General features: G+C 41.6%; 1 protein-coding gene and 1 pseudogene across 1 annotated transcript in view; both read right to left on the bottom strand.

The window, feature by feature from the left end:
• LOC139534907 (SLAM family member 8-like) overlaps positions 1-5,670 on the bottom strand; it is a 43,193-nt gene extending 37,523 nt beyond the window's left edge. Inside the window, exons 1-2 of the mRNA XM_071334443.1 lie at positions 5,264-5,670; positions 3,549-3,851 (exon numbers count right to left, since the gene is read on the bottom strand). Coding sequence (XP_071190544.1) covers positions 3,549-3,851; positions 5,264-5,336 — 376 coding nt within the window. The 5' untranslated portion in view covers positions 5,337-5,670. The remainder of the gene's footprint in view (positions 1-3,548; positions 3,852-5,263) is intronic.
• Positions 5,671-18,346: 12,676 nt separating this feature from the next.
• Positions 18,347-21,171, bottom strand: part of LOC139533329 (Fc receptor-like protein 4) — a 37,190-nt pseudogene continuing 34,365 nt past the window's right edge.

Raw genomic sequence — 21,171 nt, 5'->3', positions numbered from 1 at the left:
TGACAGAATTAGAAAGGTACAGATGCATAAAGAGAAACAGAAAAAATAGCATCTGATGTCATGTTCATCTCTACACAACTTCCTGTTACTGTAAAAGTAAATGGACACATCAGATCTGTGGTCTTTTTGTGGGAGGAAGAGATAACTATAGTATGTATCAGAGAAGAAACTTAGTGGATATAACATAGTTGTACAAAAAGTGAAGTCAATATTATATTTATCATACCTGGTCATGTTGACATGTTCAGTACAATCGTTAACGTCACTAAGAGAGGTGTCAAAGGTTTGACGTCATGGCATGTTTATCATTTGGTTTATGTTGTAGCTATTTGGAGGTCAACTGCATGTAGATGTTCTTGAGTTACAGTCTGTCAACTGTTCAAAGTAATAACCCAGGAAAGTAGTGATCACAGTGGTAGATTGAATGTAAAAGAGATAAATTAATGAGTGAACTACAGAATATGTATGCTGCAAGAACAATGTCATTCTTCTCTCTGAAAATGACATAAATCCCTGCACAACTTTTCATGTGTCCTCATCAGCCCAACAACAAGATTTTCGTAGGTTTTTACATATGACTACAACCATTTCTCTATTTTACTCTCTCTGATCAGCATCACACAGCGCCTTCCTTCACAAACCCACACTGCTAAAGACGAAGAGAGCAAACCATGACCACTCAACTATGACAAACAGGTGACCTAATGTGAAGTTCCTCAGCCTTTTAATTTCAGACACTGTGCACTGGAAAAAGTCAAACTTAACCAATTGCTTAATTAGCATTATTGTGTAAGTTGAGTGGAATTAAAAATGACAAGAATTTGAGCCAATCTTTTAGAGTCTAAAATCAACAAACTCTGCTTGAAGTCAGTTGTATTTGAACAAGCTTGTTGAGTAAAATACAAAATGATTCTTTGCTCAAAACCACACCAATCATCATCATTATCATTATTCCAGCATGATCTCTTCACAGGTTGATTTTCAGAATGGTTTGTTTCAATACCTGTGTATTTGCTTGTACAGTGACTGGTTGAGTAATCTTATGCTACACAAACATAGATAACATACATTTTTCAAAACTAATCCTATCTCTTACTATTTGGACTTATTTCACACATTACTGTTATGGCTGTTCCAGTTTATATGATTTAGGTAGTCTCAATAATCAATCTTCTCTACCCCAACAGTCATTCTGAATGCAGGTTGCATGTGACTGAAATGTTAAATAGTTGGATATCCTAACTTTGACTGGATTCCAGTAGAAATGACACATCCTTTTGCAAGCCGGCATAATTTGACTAAACCAGGAGTTTCAGACCAGTGTGTTAGGGTGTAACTAGGCCCTCAGCGGCTTTATGATATATGTAATGTGTTGTCATAATGAGTTAATTTTAAAGGTAACATATCCACTTAGACATTCACTTGGTGAAGGCTACAGTACTGAAAACCATTCAATACAACAATCATGCCTCTGTCGCTAACAAGTAAAGTTGTGAGTGTTAATTACAATTCACTCTAAAAGCAAGGCACTCAACGTATGCAAAAAGGTAGAAACATTTTTTATTCTGTGAACGGAACATTTTGGGGAATTTATTGAATTCCATCTGGTTATTGGGACAGACATGAATGCCATTTTGGACATGCGGACAAATCAAATAAGAACAACTACAATCCACATGTAACAAAGACTCTCCATCATATACTCTCTGATTACAACCTCATCGATGCCTGGCGAGCACATAATCCTAATGCAAAAGAGTACACAGACATAAATCAACCTCACTAATCAATGTCATACTATTATCTACAACTATTTTATTTAATCTAGAAACTAGAAATACGACATATGAGCTGGTCTGATCACAACACCTATAACTGCCTATGACACATTTCAGAATCTAATTGTAACTAGGCCCTCAAAGAAAGGCATAAGGCCTGATGATACACTATATATATGATCATTAATAAAGGGAGAAGAGTACAATCATCAAATTGTAAGCAAATTGTGTAGATCGTGATGAAATTAAAAAGTAACATCTAGGCCTATCTACAGAATGTACACGTGTAAGATGCAGAGGATGCAAAGGGTTGTATATCTATGCAAGGCCCAGCCTATGACCACATCCTGTTCAGCTCACAGTACTTTCTGGTAGGGACAAGGGGGGCCTTCTGGGCGTCCAAACGTGATCTTGTCATACAGAGTCTGCGGCTACATGTGACAGATAATCAAGGAGAAACTGTTTCAGCATCAAGAAAGGTATAGACTATTCTCAAAGTAGACTACATAGTCTTCCATTCAACCACAGACATTCTACCATTATGACCATTTATATCTTACCTTGTTCAATCTTGGGATAACCAGATCATTGACAGTCTCATAGATGGATATTGGGTTTACCTGACTGTTTGATCTTGTCTGGAATCAAAATACAGCCCATTACAATACAGTACATACAGCTTCACACACTCAGATATATAATAACGGCAATGCATACTTACATCTCTAATTCTTGTGTTGATCATAATATCAGCATATATTGTGTTGTCAGTTAGATCTTCTGTGTTTTATAAGAACAAAATATCAACCAATCAGATACATTTCGTACAGGATATCAACAAACATACCCAGTAATTAATTAGGGGTCTCACTCTTTTCTAATTTCTAGCAAATCATATCAGCTGAAGAATACTTCTAGAACAAACAGAAATGTCACCTTAAGTATAGTGGAGGCCCCTAAGCTGTACATACCCGTGATACTTTGGCCACTGCAGTAGCACACTGCCACAGCTACAATAAGAATCAGCACCACAGCGCCTCCCACTGGTACTCCGATATAGATGGTATACCACGCCAGTTCTGTCACATATTGTTCAACACACATGATTAGACTATACAATATGATAAAGACTAAATGGCTCTATATCATATAAATCCAATGTAATCACATGCATTACATATTATATTTGACAACATAACATAAGCACACTGAAAAGTGTATAGAAGGGATTATTATGATATCTAGGTACCTGGGGTGGTTGTGTCATTTCTACACTTTACTGTCTCAAAGGCAGTGTTCCAACTGACCAGGTTGGAGGCGTTGCACTTTACACTGATGTCGACCTCTGCTGGTGAGAGAGAGAAGTAAATCTGCTGGGCGTCCCAGTAGATCTCATTGTCTCTCTCCCAGGTGTAGGTAATGTTGGGGTAGCAGGACACGTTGCACTCCAGCCGTACCGTACAGGAGTGGTTGGCCAATAGCTTGATATTTTTCTGGATCACCACCTTGGATATAGTTTCTGACCAACCAGGAGAGAGATCGAGACTCATAATGAGTCTTCTAAATGAATCCTACCATAGCCATACAACCAGAAGAAAGACGACTGAGGATTAAACTTGAAAATGTGATTGAAATGTAACAAAGCATGGTGAGTAAGGTCAGTGTAAAACCCCAAATTCAGTGTTATAGTGTAAAGATCATCAGCTGTGGTCATGTATAAAAATAAGAATGATATCAAAACAGGATGCAAAAAAGATGAAAACAGCCTACCGTGGACTTTCAGAGTGATGGTCTTACTGTCAATCTGACCTTTGTCCCCTTCGCCTGTAAGTAGAAAATCCCCTGAGTCTTGCAGTGTCAGTTCTCTGACTGTTAAACTGACGTTTTTGGTGTTCATCTTTAGTCTCCCCTCAAACTGGGATCCAGGTGAATATACAACTTCTGAGTTGAATTCTGCAATAACCTTTCCTCTATACTTCCACTCCAAGGATTTGAAATGTTCCCTCTCTAATCCTGCCAGCAGCTCCACAGAGTCCCCCACTCTCTTGTTGATGATCAGAGGAACACCTACACCTGAAAACACACAAATACACACGTTATTCTGAGATCAATCAATGGTTGGACACTATGTTACAATGATCTTATTACTGTGTAAGTATTAATGTAAGTAAGATGTAGCAAGTTCTGTAATTACTCATTGTTACACTTTAATAATACTTGTTACAGTGTGCCTACATTAATAATTACACAATAATACACTGCAATGCAAAGTCCTACCTAATCAATAATAGATAATAATGGATTAGATTTACTTAGCCCATTTCCAGGTTTCATTTATACTGTACATGACACTTTACAAATTTTCACTTTATATCTTTATGTATCTGAGTGTGTGGGTCATTTTTTACTTCATTAAAGTCCACTCCTCCCCCACATTCAGTAGAACAGGATGAGATGACAGGAAAAGAGAAGTGGGGGTGGATCTGATAACCCCTCCTCAGCTCACAAGTACAACTCCCACTTAGTTAAATGTGTAATTATTCACCTGAAATGTGTCATATACAGCGTTGGCGACATTATAATTACATGTCAGTCTGAAGAAATGAATTATAAACCCTTACACGAAAATACATCTGTCATGAATTACAGCCATTAGGCACAGGGTGTTAAGATCTGTTACGTTCTAGAAGCAATTGTTAGGTTCTTAGACACTAGAGAAGCTTAAACAAGTTGAATTCTTCCCAAAGGGTCAACACAGCTGTAGTCAGACAAAGACATGTTCCCACCATCACAAGTATATATACTCCACAAGTATATATACTCGATCACAAGTATATATACTTCTCCTTCTCTCCAATCCTTACATCTTATGGTTCAACAGGAAGAGGGTAATAGGATAATAATCAATTTTTTCTCCCTTCAGTGGATCTGACCTGACCTCCTGACCTCAACCCCTCCTTCGCCTAATCCACAGATGTCAATCTGCTTCCCCAATAGCAATCCTGTGACCTCCTCCCGTCCACCCAACACATTCCAAAGCGATCTGTCCTTCTACAGAGACCCATTACCTTCTGACATAAAACCCAGTCTCTTTCACTCCTTTATACACTATGCGTCTGATCTATCATGTCTTTAATATCTCAATGTTCAAAGTTCACCCCGAATCCAACACAATGCAACAGCTGCTGACCCAACCACACCATTGGCACTCATTCAAAACTGCAGAATCACTTTATGATTCATGATATGTTCCTGAATATAGGTATTATGTAGGTTTTATCAAACAGGAGTAAAGCAAAAGATTCTAAATACCCAACCAATCACTGATGGCTAGGCATTCTACAGTCAACACACACCGTTGCAAAGACAAACAAGGAAGTTAGAGAAAGCTAACGGTTTTACTAACTTTATAATTCAAGATAGCCCATGCAATAGATTCAAAGCACGAACAGGATAATATATATATATTTTTTTACAAAACTTACCATAGTGGAGGTTGGAGAATAGGATAAGTAGTATTCCCTGTTTGGAGAAGCAGGAGAAGGGACCACCAGACATCTCTGTAAGGATTTGACTGTTTCCTCAGGCTGTATGTCCTTATCTATCACTGTCACTGGTAGCTAGCAGTTGACTAACCGATACACACAGAGATGGAATTGTAGAGTAGAGAAAGAGCAGACTTCCTTTTGATGAGGGCTGCTGTTCTATAAAATAATTCCTGTTTGTTAGCTGAAAAGGAGGTCACATTCTATAGTTGCTCTCTGAAAATACCCCTTCACTCAGCTTGAGAGTTAGAAGATGAGGCGTGGGTGTGTTTGGGGTCTGTCACTGTGTTGATCAGTCTGATGGTGGTGGAGCATGTGTTTCCTAGCTGCTGCTGGTTGTGTGGTTCGTGGTCTTGGTGTTTCACAGATACCGGTAACTTGTTACTTTATGAGCAGACCACTCAAAGTTGCAGAGAAAGAGAAAGGAGGTAGATAGAGGGCTCGGGGGAAGAGAGAGAGAGAGAGAACAAAAGAGAATGAAAGAGAGAGAGTGGGGGTGGGGGGGGGGTTAGAGAGAGAGAGTGAGACAGAGACAAAACGAGAGAGAGTGGGGGTGGGGGGGGGGGGGGGTTAGAGAGAGTGAGTTAGAGAGAGCAAAAATATCAAATCAGTTTGTGGGCATTTTCATCTTGGCTTCATATGCCTGCAGAAGTGTTTGTGTAGCGTGGTTCGTTCTGCGTTGTGTACTTTTAATTAGGACGCTGCCACAACTGAAGGTCTGCTAGTTGAATTCTTTTTATTTGCCCTGCACACGAAGAGACAACACACATTATGTTAACCCTTGGCGCAGTCCTAGCTCTCAGGCACCTTGCTAGCCAAAGGTCAGGCAAAAGAGAACAATAATGAGGTACGGAAATACAGACAACCCGTGATGGGCCAAACCAAAATATACAAAACTTTTACAATCACATGTATGTACAATATTGATATGAAAAAGTGTTTGTACACCAAAGAAAACCATTAGCTATGCAGTTGTAATTAAATTTAAAAAAACACAGAATAATTATTTTTTATTATCAAGTTATTAACATCCCGTCTTGACCTGGCCTATTTGAATTGGTCCTTGTGTGCAACTTGGTGCATAATCTAGGGGAACAACATCACACTGTTACATTGGCATGACTTCTTCTGCATGCTCATAGGTCAGTGTGACTGAGGGACATGAAACACCTGCCAACTTTTTGGGAAGGTAGTGGGTCCCATGTTACTGACAAAGGCCCCCCTTCTATGTTTCAGGCAACATCTTGTGGTGTTGTCACTTCCTGTGACTTGTGGTCTCCGTGGCAACCTGGTTTATTTTATCAGAACCAGTGACAATGACCTGGCTGCCGGCTGTCTGTCTGACCACATAGACATTAACACATAGACACAGAAACCCCCTAACTGGAACAGTGACCTTCCAGACCATGCAGGGACACTGAAAATAGCAGTCAGAGTCATACACCACTAATGTCATTAATCGTTATGACCTGTCTGTAGGATGAACAGGTAATATGGGAGAACAGGTAGTCATTCATACGTAGGTTACTAGCTCCTCAGAACTCCTGCAGAGTATATGACATCATACAACTGAGAAGAATTGTTCTCTTCAGGGACAATCTTCCCCAAAAAGTCATTCTGAAAATCTCAATGGGTCTTCAGATGGGGTACGGCTTTTGAACTTTGCTCACGGGGCATTAATGTTACATTCAAGATTCAATGGTTAGATATAAATAAGTCCAAAATGGATGTAGAAATAGCACATTGTCCCTTTAACTCACACATTGTGGAGCCTGAGATCTATACTAGGCTGAAAGGAGTTTTGAACAAGTTAGGTTTTATGGAAAAGTTGATGACGATGACAAAATCTATTAACTGTAAGAAAGCACTCATTCCATCTGGTGGATAAAAAATGTCTTATTAAAAAAGCAAAATGCAAAGATATTGTAAAAGTACAGGCAATTAGATGAAAACGTGAATAATTCTTGTAATATTTCGGAAATGCATATACAAATATGTTATTCTATCATCTGAATTACAGATATAATAAATCAAAGATAATACTTTTTACTAAACTTACACAAAAAAACATGTGGAATACACAATACAAAGCAGACACAATTACTGTAGCTGCAGATAAGATCCATCATCATTAAACATGATAATAAAAAACTGTTACAGTGAAACACAATTAAACCATGCTAACCCTAACCCTAAGTATAATACATCTGTTGGTAAATAAAATAAGACAAAAATCCTTAATGTACAATATGTTATTGTGTGTGTGTTTGCTTGTGTTCGTTGAACGTGCATAATCCATGTTCCTGTGTTCCTTCTGCTCCTCCTCTGATGGTGTGTCCCTCCATTCCTCCATCCCTCCTTCGCTCTCCATTGTTCCATCCCGCCATCTCTCCTTCGCTCTCCATTGTTCCGTCCGTCCATCCCTCCATCCCACAATATTTCCAATCGTCCATCCATCCCTCCATCCTATCTTTCCATCCCTTCATCCTTCCCTCACTCCACCCCTCCATATTTCCATCCCTCCATCCTTTTATCCCTCCACCCCTCCATCCCTTTCCCCCTCAAGGACCTGCAACATATCATCACAAAAAGTTGTTTAGGACATGCAGTCAAACACACTCTTAAGAATCAAACAAAGAGACATATTTTAAATAGATAGCTTATACTTTGATATCATATAATTAGTTCCAAATTAGTATCACATTAAATATCAGTAGCATATGGCTATTAGTCTTACCTGGGGATGTGCCTGGCTTCACTTGAGAATAGACTGAATCTGCCTCAGGTGGGGTTTCTGTTTCTGTAAGGAGTGAGGATAAAACATCAGAATAATATAACAGTTATATACAGAATATTATACAGCTAATCAATATGGGTTCAGAGGTGTGAGGTTATGATAGGGGGAATATGGAAGGAGGGATGTCCAGTCTTACCTTTCTTCTTCTTGGCTTTGGCCTTCTGTTTAAGGTCAACATCAGCATAGGTCACATGAAAACAAATGGCGCTGGAGCAGAAGGCAGGCGTTTTACGTGCCCCCAACCGCTATTTTTTTCTTCTCGCTTATCTGCGTTGTTTGTAACTTATTTTTTTACTAATTTTGTACATAATGTTGCCGCTACCGTCTCTTTTGATCGAAAATAACTTCTAGACATCTGGACTGCGATTACTCACCACGGACTAGCAGAATCATTTGTCTTCTTTCACGACACTGACGAGCCCGAGGCGGAGAATATATGTCCATAGAGACACATACCAGCGTCCATAGAGACACATACCAGCTCTACTGGTAGTACTAATACTACCAGCAGTACTAAACCGGCACCTGTCAATGACACAAGTTGTTCTGCTTCCACGAGCACATCCAATGCTAGCATCAGTAATTCTACATTTGTTGATAGACCAGCTAGCATGGACACTGACAGTTGTGAATCTGATGCAGCCGAAGAGCTACTGCCCCCTTACCCGGGAAAGAACCGAACAACAGATAGGGACGTTGGACCATCAAAGAGGCGCAAATATGATGAGAATTACATTGATTTGGGGTTCACTTATATTGGGAGTAGTGCCTTTCCTCAGTCAGAGTGTGTTATATGTTCAAAAGTACTATCTCACAACTCGATGAAACCTTCACTCTTGCGCAGACATTTAGAAACAAAACATGCCAATTTGAAAAATAAGCCACAGGAGTTTTTTGAGCGAGAATTAAGACGACTTTCGAGTAATAAGACATGTATAAAAGCAAAAGATAACATTAATAAGAAGGGGATAGAAGCGTCTTATATGTTGAGCTACCGAGTGGCGAGGACAGACAAGCCCCATACTATTGTGGAGGACTTAATTCTTCCTGCCAGCATATGGCTGGGACAGTGCTGGGGGAAAAGGCCCAAAAAACTATACAGACAGTGCCTTCAACAACCAACACTGTTTCACAATGCATCAGTGAAATGGCAAGAGATGTTTTGAAACAATTACTGCTTTGCATATAAGCCAGTGAAATCTATGCGTTACAGCTGGATGAGTCAGATGTGGTGGTACTGGCACAGCTCCTGGCATATGTCTTTTACGTTTATGGGATGTCAATTAACTTCTTAGCGCTAGGGGTCAGAATTGTTATTATTATTTTTTTAAATAACGTGCCCAACGTAAACGGACATTTTCTCTGGCCCAGATCGTAGAATATGCATATCATTTACAGATTAGGAAAGAAAAAACTCAAAAGTTTCCAAAACTGTCAAAATATTGTCTGTGAGTATAACAGTACTTATTCTGCAAGCGAAACCCTGAGAAAATGTAACCCGGAAGCGATAATTCTTTAAAAACTGTGTTTCCTGGCCCGTCTAACCTCCATTTAAAGGGGTATCAACCAGATTCCTTTTCCAATGGCTTCCTCAGGCTGTGACCAGGCTTTAGACATAGTTTCAGGCTTTTATTTTGAAAAATTAGCGACATTTTTCAAAAGTAGTCATGTGTCCTCTGAATATTTCCTGCGCGCGACAGAGGGGCTCACCATTTTCCGTTTCTCTCTTAAAGAATAGGTTATGGTCCGTTTGAAATATTATCGATTATGTTTGTTAAAAACAACCTGATGATTGATTATAAAAAACATTTTACATGTTTCTACGACCATTACGGATACTTTTTGGAATTTGTCGAACGGAACACGGCTTTTGTTTTCTCAACATAATGCGCAACCCAAATGGCGTTTTTTTGTGATAAAAAGTCATATTTATCGAACAAAAAGAAGATTTGTTGTGTAACTGGGAGTCTCGTGAGTGGAAACATCCGAAGATTATCAAAGGTAAGCGATTAATTTTATTGTTTTTCTTACTTTCGTGACCATGCTAATTTGGGGCTAGCTGTTGTAGCATTGAAAGCTACACTCACAAAAGCTTGGATTTCTTTCGCTGTAAAATATATTTTCAATATCTGACACGATAGGTGGATTGACAACAAGCTAAGCTGTGTTTTTGTATATTTCACTTGTGATTGCATGATTATAAATATTTTTAGTAGTATTTATGCATTTGGCGCCCTGCAATTCTAGTGGTTGTTTAGGAAAGTGATCCCGTAAAAGGGATCCGTAGCGCAGAGAAGTTAAGGAAGACATCCTCTTCTGCAAAACACTGGAAACCAGGACAACAGGAGGGGATATTTTTAAAGTACTGGACGGCTTTGTGACATCAAACGGACGTTGGGGGTCAAGATGTGTTGGTATCTGTACTGATGGCGCAAAAGCCATGACAGGAAGACATAGGGGAGTGGTAATGCGCGTGCAAGCAGTTGTCACCGACGTCACCTGGGTACACTGCAGCATCCACCGAGAGGCTCTTGCTACAAAGGGAATGCCTGACAGCTTGACAGATGTTTTGGACACTACAACGAAAATGGATAACTTTGTTAATGCAAGGCACCTGAAATGTCGTGTATTTCTGCACTATGTAATGATATGGGCAGCAACCATGTAAAGCTCTCACAACATTCAGAAGTGCACCGGTTATCAAGTTGCAAAGTATTGACACGTTATTTTTAATTGAAAGACAAGCTTAAAGTTTTCTTAACTGACCATAGTTTTCCCTTGTCTGACAGCTTGCATGATGACGAGTTTCTCACACGACTGGCCTGGGTGATGTTTTTTCTCGCCTGAAAGATCTGAATCTAGGATTACAGGGAATCTCCGCAACTATATTCAATGTGCTGGACAAAATTGAGGCTATGATTAAGAAATTGTAGCTCTTCTCTGTCTGCAATAAACTCTCTTGGGTAGGGTGCAGTAATTTTACGTCCGGATGAAAAGCGTGCCCAAAGTAAACTGCCTGTTGCTCAGGCCCAGAAGCTAGGATAAGCATATAATTGGTAGATTTGGATAGAAAACAATCTAAAGTTTCTAAAACTGTTATAATTATGTCTGTGAGTATAACAGAACTGATATTGCAGGCGAAACCCCGAGGACAAACCATCCCAAAAAATTAACATTTCATCCTGCCACTGTTTCCAATGGCTTTCATGTGAATTTTGAGGCGAAGTCCTCCCAGATTGCAGTTCCTACGGCGTCCACTAGTCTTTTCAAAGAGTTTCAGGCTGGTTTTTGGAAAAATGAGCAAGAAGTTGTAGTTCTTCTAAGTGGCTCCCATTTTGGCTGTAGTGTTACCATGCGCATGGGTGAAAGCGCGTTCTTTGTTATTTATCTCCGGTAATGAACATACTATTCTCCATCTTAAATTTGATAATTTATTTACATATTAGTGGAACTGAGGTTTGATTATAAACATTGTTTCACTTGTTTGGATAAGTTGATTTGTAACGTATGGGATTCATTTTGTATGCATTTTGAAGGAGGGAAACCGGTGGATTATTGAATGAAGCGTGCCAGCTAAACTGAGTTTTTATCGGAAGTGACCAGGTTGGAGCGAGTAGTCGCATTTCGCTTCGCTCCACAGGTAGTATTACATTTCATTTCATTTCATTTCATTTCATTACAGTACAACGGTTTGATTTGTTTGATCTTAGCATTTTTTTCTTAGCTAGCTACATAGCCGTCTTTGTATCAAAGATAATTGTGTAGTTTAGAGTAATTATCGAGGTTAGCTAGCCAGCTATTTTCGTCCTTCTAACGTAGTCAACACTGCTAGCTAGCCAGCTAGCCAACTTCTACCGAATAGCAGCACTGTAGAAACTATTACATTACAACGGAAGGACTTGATTAGTGTAGTGTTAGCTAGCTACATAGTTGTCTTTGCTGTCTTTGTATCCAAGATAATTGTGTAGTTTAGATTAATTATCGAGGTTATCGAGGTTACCTAGCCAGTTATCGAGGTTACCTAGCCAGCTACACTTTCAAACAAAGTCAACAACGCAGCCACTGCTAGCTAGCCTATTTCACCAGCCAGCAGTACTGTATCATTTTAGTCAATAAGATTTTTTGCAACGTAAGCTTAACTTTCTGAACATTCGAGACGTGTAGTCCACTTGTCATTCCAATCTCCTTTGCATTAGCGTAGCCTCTTCTGTCGCCTGTCAACCATGTGTCTGTCTATCCCTCTTCTCTCCTCTCTGCACAGACCATACAAACGCTTCACACCGCGTGGCCGCTGCCACTCTAACCTGGTGGTCCCAGCGCGCACGACCCACGTGGAGTTCCAGGTCTCCGGCAGCCTCTGGAACCGCCAATCTGCGGCCAACAAGGCAGAGTTCATCTCAGCCTATGCTTCCCTCCAGTCCCTCGACTTCTTGGCACTGACGGAAACATGGATTACCACAGATAACACTGCTACTCCTACTGCTCTCTCCTCGTCTGCCCACGTGTTCTCGCACACCCCGAGAGCTTCTGGTCAGCGGGGTGGTGGCACTGGGATCCTCATCTCTCCCGAGTGGACATTCTCTCTTTCTCCCCTGACCCATCTGTCTATCGCCTCCTTTGAATTCCATGCTGTCACAGTTACCAGCCCTTTCAAGCTTAACATCCTTATCATTTATCGCCCTCCAGGTTCCCTTGGAGAGTTCATCAATGAGCTTGACGCCTTGATAAGTTCCTTTCCTGAGGATGGCTCACCTCTCACAGTTCTGGGTGACTTTAACCTCCCCACGTCTACCTTTGACTCATTCCTCTCCGCCTCCTTCTTTCCACTCCTCTCCTCTTTTGACCTCACCCTCTCACCTTCCCCCCCTACTCACAAGGCAGGCAATACGCTTGACCTCATCTTTACTAGATGCTGTTCTTCCACTAATCTCATTGCAACTCCCCTCCAAGTCTCCGACCACTACCTTGTATCCTTTTCCCTCTCGCTCTCATCCAACACTTCCCACACTGCCCCTACTCGGATGGTATCGCGCCGTCCCAACCTTCGCTCTCTCTCCCCCGCTACTCTCTCCTCTTCCATCCTATCATCTCTTCCCTCTGCTCAAACCTTCTCCAACCTATCTCCTGATTCTGCCTCCTCAACCCTCCTCTCCTCCCTTTCTGCATCCTTTGACTCTCTATGTCCCCTATCCTCCAGGCCGGCTCGGTCCTCCCCTCCTGCTCCGTTGCTCGACGACTCATTGCGAGCTCACAGAACAGGGCTCCGGGCAGCCGAGCGGAAATGGAGGAAAACTCGCCTCCCTGCGGACCTGGCATCCTTTCACTCCCTCCTCTCTACATTCTCCTCTTCTGTCTCTGCTGCTAAAGCCACTTTCTACCACTCTAAATTCCAAGCATCTGCCTCTAACCCTAGGAAGCTCTTTGCCACCTTCTCCTCCCTCCTGAATCCTCCTCCCCCTCCCCCCCCTCCTCCCTCTCTGCGGATGACTTCGTCAACCATTTTGAAAAGAAGGTCGACGACATCCGATCCTCGTTTGCTAAGTCAAACGACACCGCTGGTTCTGCTCACACTGCCCTACCCTGTGCTTTGACCTCTTTCTCCCCTCTCTCTCCAGATGAAATCTCGCGTCTTGTGACGGCCGGCCGCCCAACAACCTGCCCGCTTGACCCTATCCCCTCCTCTCTTCTCCAGACCATTTCCAGAGACCTTCTCCCTTACCTCACCTCGCTCATCAACTCATCCTTGACCGCTGGCTACGTCCCTTCCGTCTTCAAGAGAGCGAGAGTTGCACCCCTTCTGAAAAAACCTACACTCGATCCCTCCGATGTCAACAACTACAGACCAGTATCCCTTCTTTCTTTTCTCTCCAAAACTCTTGAACGTGCTGTCCTTGGCCAGCTCTCCTGCTATCTCTCTCAGAATGACCTTCTTGATCCAAATCAGTCAGGTTTCAAGACTAGTCATTCAACTGAGACTGCTCTTCTCTGTGTCACGGAGGCGCTCCGCACTGCTAAAGCTAACTCTCTCTCCTCTGCTCTCATCCTTCTAGACCTATCGGCTGCCTTTGATACTGTGAACCATCAGATCCTCCTCTCCACCCTCTCCGAGTTGGGCATCTCCGGCGCGGCCCACGCTTGGATTGCGTCCTACCTGACAGGTCGCTCCTACCAGGTGGCGTGGCGAGAATCTGTCTCCGCACCACGTGCCCTCACCACTGGTGTCCCCCAGGGCTCTGTTCTAGGCCCTCTCCTATTCTCGCTATACACCAAGTCTTTTGGCTCTGTCATATCCTCACATGGTCTCTCCTATCATTGCTATGCAGACGACACACAATTAATCTTCTCCTTTCCCCCTTCTGATAACCAGGTGGCGAATCGCATCTCTGCATGTCTGGCAGACATATCAGTGTGGATGACGGATCACCACCTCAAGCTGAATCTCGGCAAGACAGAGCTGCTCTTCCTCCCGGGGAAGGACTGCCCGTTCCATGATCTCGCCATCACGGTTGACAACTCCATTGTGTCCTCCTCCCAGAGTGCTAAGAACCTTGGCGTGATCCTGGACAACACCCTGTCGTTCTCAACTAACATCAAGGCGGTGACCCGTTCCTGTAGGTTCATGCTCTACAACATTCGCAGAGTACGACCCTGCCTCACACAGGAAGCGGCGCAGGTCCTAATCCAGGCACTTGTCATCTCCCGTCTGGATTACTGCAACTCGCTGTTGGCTGGGCTCCCTGCCTGTGCCATTAAACCCCTACAACTCATCCAGAACGCCGCAGCCCGTCTGGTGTTCAACCTTCCCAAGTTCTCTCACGTCACCCCGCTCCTCCGCTCTCTCCACTGGCTTCCAGTTGAAGCTCGCATCCGCTACAAGACCATGGTGCTTGCCTACGGAGCTGTGAGGGGAACGGCACCTCCGTACCTTCAGGCTCTGATCAGGCCCTACACCCAAACAAGGGCACTGCGTTCATCCACCTCTGGCCTGCTCGCCTCCCTACCTCTGAGGAAGTACAGTTCCCGCTCAGCCCAGTCAAAACTGTTCGCTGCTCTGGCACCCCAATGGTGGAACAAACTCCCTCACGACGCCAGGTCAGCGGAGTCAATCACCACCTTCCGGAGACACCTGAAACCCCACCTCTTTAAGGAATACCTAGGATAGGATAAAGTAATCCTACTAACCCCCCCCCTTAAAAGAGTTAGATGCACTTTTGTAAAGTGGTTGTTCCACTGGATATCATAAGGTGAATGCACCAATTTGTAAGTCGCTCTGGATAAGAGCGTCTGCTAAATGACTTAAATGTAATGTAAATGTAGTAGTTGTGGAATTGTTAGGTTAGATTACTTGTTGGTTATTACTGCATTGTCGGAACTAGAAGCACAAGCATTTCGCTACACTCGCATTAACATCTGCTAACCATGTGTATGTGACAAATAAAATTTGATTTGATTTGATATATACCTTAAGACAGTGCTTCTGAATTATTTTCTGTTACGCCCCCCCCCCCCCTAGGAAGAAGTAAACATTTTGCGCCCCCCAACTCTCCGCCGCGACTGTAAATAGTATCATTTGTCTATAAAATTGTTATAAGTACACCTCTGCATAACATTGTATCCTTATTAACATTAAAGAAAACAAAAAAAGAAAAAATAAAGAAATATAGATCAACTTACAACAAAGAATAACTTTATTAACATTGTTTTTTAGTCTGTAACAGAAAAGACTTAAAGTGCATCAATTTCCCTGAAATGTAAAAAAAAATTCAAGCCTTATTTAAACTGTAAACATTTTTTGACCATTTGATACTGAAAAATAAAATAAAATATAATCAATGAATAATAATACATTCAAATTGATCAGCAACATTAACTCAGGAGCACAATATATGAAACACTGACCTATAAAACAAAAATGAATAAAACAATTTGTGCTGATTTAAAAAAAATCAAGATGAGGAAGTCATAGTTTTTATTTTTGCAGCACTTGCGTCATCCAGCATGACAGAGACCATGTCTAATGCTGCAGGTAGTATCAGCACTGAGCAATTTGGTACGCCACCTTATATGATGCTAACAGTGCTCGCTGGTTTACTGAAGTAGCATTCACAAAGCGGGACGATTGTTGGCAATATTCGGCACGTTTTCGCTGAAAAAACTAAAGCGGCTTATCAGCGTGATTGGGATGTAATGTCTTTAAGTGACGCCTTAATTTATTTGGCTTCATGCTGTCCGCTGCCAACATTTTTAGACACAGTAAACATACCGGTCTTTCCTCCTCTCCCACCGTAGTCACAGTGAAGCAAAGCGCTACATACGCGTCGTCATATTTCCTCGTCTTAGCTTTCGGGAGACTTACGTTTGTCTCATTATCTCCTTCTCTCTCCGCCTTTCTTTTCATCCCTGTTAAATATTTTTTCATGGTGTCTCTTAAGGGTTTGTTATCTGCACTTCATATATCCTGCTCTGTGCTGTGTGCTCTTGTTCGGTGCAAAAAAAAACTACTCCCTGCGGCAAAAAAAAGCATGTACCCCGGGGTCACACGCGCCCCCCCCTGGCATCGGTCCGAGCTCCTCCAGGGGGGCGCGCCCCACTATTTGAGAAGGACTGCCTTAAGACATGGTTTATGTGCAAAATGCTTCAAAACTGTGCAAGTATAATTGTTTCAATGAACGTTACTTGGTAATCTATTTTATTCCTTTTACGGGTTCCTCTCTATTCATGAGATGTATTTGAGATGTATTTTGTTTTCATGTTATCTTGTGTACACTGTATTTTTGTTTTATTGTATATTCAAGAGGACCACAATGGGGATACGTTTTTTAACTTATTTGTGTCATCCGCGTTGATGGTTCTACTTTAAAATGTTGAAATAAATAAGAATAGTTACAGAACTTACCATAGTGGAGGTTGGAGAGTAGGAGAAGTAGTATTCCCTGTTTGGAGAAGCAGGAGATGGGACCACCAGACATCTCTGTAAGGCTTTGACTGTTTCCTCTGGCTGTATGTCCTTATTTATCACTGTCACTGGTAGCTAGCAGTTGACTATCCAAAACACACAGAGAAGATAGAGCAGAGAGGAGAAAGAGCAGAGACTTCCTTTTGATGAGGGCTGCTGTTCTATAAAATAATTCCTGTATGTTAGCTGAAAAATAAGTCACATTCTACCCCTTCACTCAGCTTGAGAGTTAGAAGATGAGGCGTGGGTGTGTTTGGGGTCTGTCACTGTGTTGATCAGTCTGATGGTGGTGGTTTTGGAGCATGTGTTTCCTAGCTGCTGCTGGTTGTGTGGTAAATGGTCATGGTGTTTCACAGACACTGGTAGCTTTGTTACTTTATGAGCAGACCATTCAATGTTGCAGAGAAAGAGGAAGGAGCTAGATAGAGGGCTCGGGAGTAGAGAGAGAAAGACAGAAAGCGAGATTGAGACAGAGACAGAGAAAGAAAAAGAAAGACAGAGAGAGAGAGAGGGGGGAGAGAGGGGGGGGGGGTTTAGAGAGATCGAGCGAGAGAGAGCAAAAATGTCATAACAGTGTCTGTGCAGTTTTCATCTAGGCTTCATATGCCTGCAGAAGTGTTTGCATGACTTCTTCTGCATGCTCATAGGTCAGTGTGACTGAGTGACATGAAACACCTGCCAACTTTTTCGGAAGGTAGTGGGTCCCAGGTTACTGATAGAGTCCCCACTTCTACGTTTCATATAACAGCTTGTGGTGATGTCACTTCCTGTGACTGTTTTTCAGGTGCAGTGACAATGACCTGGCTGCCGGCTGTCTGTCTGACCACTTAGACATAAACACATAGACACAGAAACCCCCTAACTGGAACAGTGACCTTCCAGACCATGCAGGGACACTGAACATATCAGTCAGAGTCATACACCACTAGCGTCATTAATCGTTATGACCTGTCTGTAGGATGAGGGGGCAATATGGGAGAACTGGTACTCATTCATACATAGGTTACTAGCTCCTCAGAACTCCTGCAGAGTATATGACATCATAAAATTGAGAAGACCTGTTCTTTTCAGGCACACTCTTCCCCAAAAGTCATTCTGAACATCTCAATGGGTCTTCAGCTGATGGGGTACGGCTTTTCAACTTTGCTCATGGGGCATTTATGTTATATTTCTCAAGATTCAATGGGTATATATAATTAAGTAAAAAAATATATGTAGAAATAGCAGATTGCTATTACTGTAAGAAAGCACTCATACCATCTGGTGGATAAAAAATTGTTTATTAAAAAAGCACAATGCAAAGATATTGTAAAAGTACAGGCCATTAGAAGAAAACGTGAATAATACTTTTTGGGAAATTCATATACAAATATGTTATTCTATCATCTGAATAGATCAACAATAAAATTCAATTCACAATACAAAGCACATACAATTGCAGTAGCTGCAGATAAGATGCATCATCATTGCACCATATAGTAAAAAAAATATGCTTTTACATTGAAACACAATTAAACCATGCTTAAATACAATAAAATAAGTAAATAAAATAAGTAAGAACGCCTTAATGTACAAGCTGTTATTGCGTGTGTGTTTGTGCATGTGTGTGTTTGCTTGTGTGTGTTGAGCGTAGAATCCATGTTCCGGGTTCCTCCTCCTCCTCTGATGGTGTGTCCTTCCATCCCTTCGTCCCTCCATCCCTCCGTCCCTCCATCCTTCCATCCCTCCATCCCTCAGGTACCTGCAACATGTCACCACACAAAGTTGTTCAGGACATGCAGTCAAAAAAACTGTTAAGAATTAAACAAAGAGACATACTTTAAATACATTATATTTTGATATTAGTATCATATTAATTATCAATCACATATGGCTATTAGTCTTACCTGGGGCTGTGACTGGCTTCAATTGAGAATAGACCGAATCTGCCTCAGGTGGTGTTGATGTTTCTGTAAGGAGTGAGGATAAAACACCAGAATAATATAACAGTTATATACAGAATATTATGCACCTAGTCAATATGGGGTCAGAGGTGTGAGGGTATGATAGGGGGAATATTGATGGAGGGATGTCCAGTCTTACCTTTCTTCTTCTTGGCTTTGGCCTTCTGTTTAAGGTCAACCTCAGCATAGGTCACATCAACAGGTCCAGTTGCTGCTGAAAATGAACATTTCCAGTCAACAAATTAAGGAAGTAGCTTATTGAATATTCTGCATCTACACATGTAGATTTCACTGAAAGCCAACCTGTAGAATGGGTCTCACCTGTGGTCTTCCCTGTCTTGACCTCAGAATAGACTGGATTTTCTTTTGGATCAGATGTCATTTCTGAGGAGGAGTAGATCATTTGTATGTTTTTATCAAATTTGATGAGTAAAAAACACTGCTACATTTTGTATGAATTTATGTGACAGTTGAGAGTTACTTTTCTTTTTCTTGTCCAACTTTTTGAGTTGAATCTTGGCGTACATCACATCACTTGGTCCAGCAGTAGCAGCACCAGCATCTGAAATATACAGGTAATACACTAATATCTCTACTTACTGTTAGTATGCTAGTGATATTAAACATATGAAGAATAACAGCAACAACAACTCTATACTGTATTCATGCTAAATTTAACATACAGGTAGCCTAGTGTTTAGTAACCGAAAGGTTGCTGGATCGAATCCCCGAGCTGACAAGGTAAAAATCTGTCGTTCTGCAAATGAGCAAGGCAGTTAACCCACTGTTCCCCAGGCGCCGAAGACGTGGATGTCAATTAAGGCAGCCCCCCCGCACCTCTCTGATTCAGAGGGGTTGGGTTAAATGCAGAAGACACATTTCATTTGAAGGTATTCAGTTGTACAACTGACTAGGTATCCCCCTTTCCCTTTCCCAGTATCATTGTCATTACTGTCTGAGGGCGTGATTGTATCATAGATGTTAGCGCCACCTGTTGGTCAATAGAGTACGGTAACATCTATATAAAGTGAATGGTGAAAAGTCAGTATGTCAAGTTACAGAGAGGAGAGTGACAGTGGTCTGGGATGAGAGACTGACCATGCTGCAGACTTGTATACACAGCATCAGGAGCCTGGCCCTGGGTAGATCCTTGGTCCTGTTGGGGGTCCAGGTTGGTGCTTTGGGGCTGGGGGGGCCTACAGGGAGAGAGATACTCATGAAACACACAGATTCTATTTTACTGTATGAAAAGTTGAAAGACAGGTGTACTCACCAGAATATTCTGTTGCAACAGGAACCTGTAATGAGAAATGCATAATATTATACTGTATCAATTCGTTACTGTTTTAAACTTTTGTAATTAGACATTTTTCTCCTTAACATGGACGAAAAAGATAAATATGAATTGATAAAAGTTTCACCTCCGGCATTTTTATATCGACACAGCAGTACCAGGAGAATGGCCAGTAGAACACCAGCAACAACCAGGCCCACAACCACTCCTACTAGGACTGATGTAGAGGGTCCAGGAGTTACACCTGGAGAGAGAACAGCAAATCACTATCAGGTTCTGAGGTAGTTGTAGAAAATAAATAAAGTAGTGGACAAAGTGAATATATATTTGACATCTGACTTGAGATCAGATGAAGCCTGAGCTTGTAACTCCAAACCTACAGTATGCTTTTTAACACAACAAATGACTGATGACCACAGATATTATGAAAAGGTCATGTGATTATAATAGTTTTTTCACCTCTCACTGTCACCCAGCTCTCTGGTGATTCTCTTCCATTAGATTTACACTTGTAGGAGCCTTCATCTGACTTGGAAACTGCAGGGATGGTCATCTCTAATGTGGTCTCATTCCTGATGAGTACTCCATCTTTGTAGAAATTAACCTTGGGGTTCGGTTTTGTATCCTGATATCTATTTGTACAGCTGAGAGTCACAGACTCTCCCTCAGTTATGGGATAGGGAGGGCTCTCCAGGATCAGAGTGCCAACTGTATAACATAATATATAAATAATACTGTAAATATGAAGTAATCACCAACATGAGTTTGTATTTTATGAGATGCAACCATTCAGTTACAGAATTTAACATCATTATCAAACATTGTAATGTAAAAAACGTTTGTGACTGTTGTACAACA

This window comes from Salvelinus alpinus, chromosome 11 (assembly GCF_045679555.1).
Source record: "Salvelinus alpinus chromosome 11, SLU_Salpinus.1, whole genome shotgun sequence".
Taxonomy (NCBI): Eukaryota; Metazoa; Chordata; class Actinopteri; order Salmoniformes; family Salmonidae; genus Salvelinus; species Salvelinus alpinus.
The sequence above is the reverse complement of the archived record's forward strand: the minus strand, read 5'-3'. Positions and strand labels throughout refer to the sequence as shown.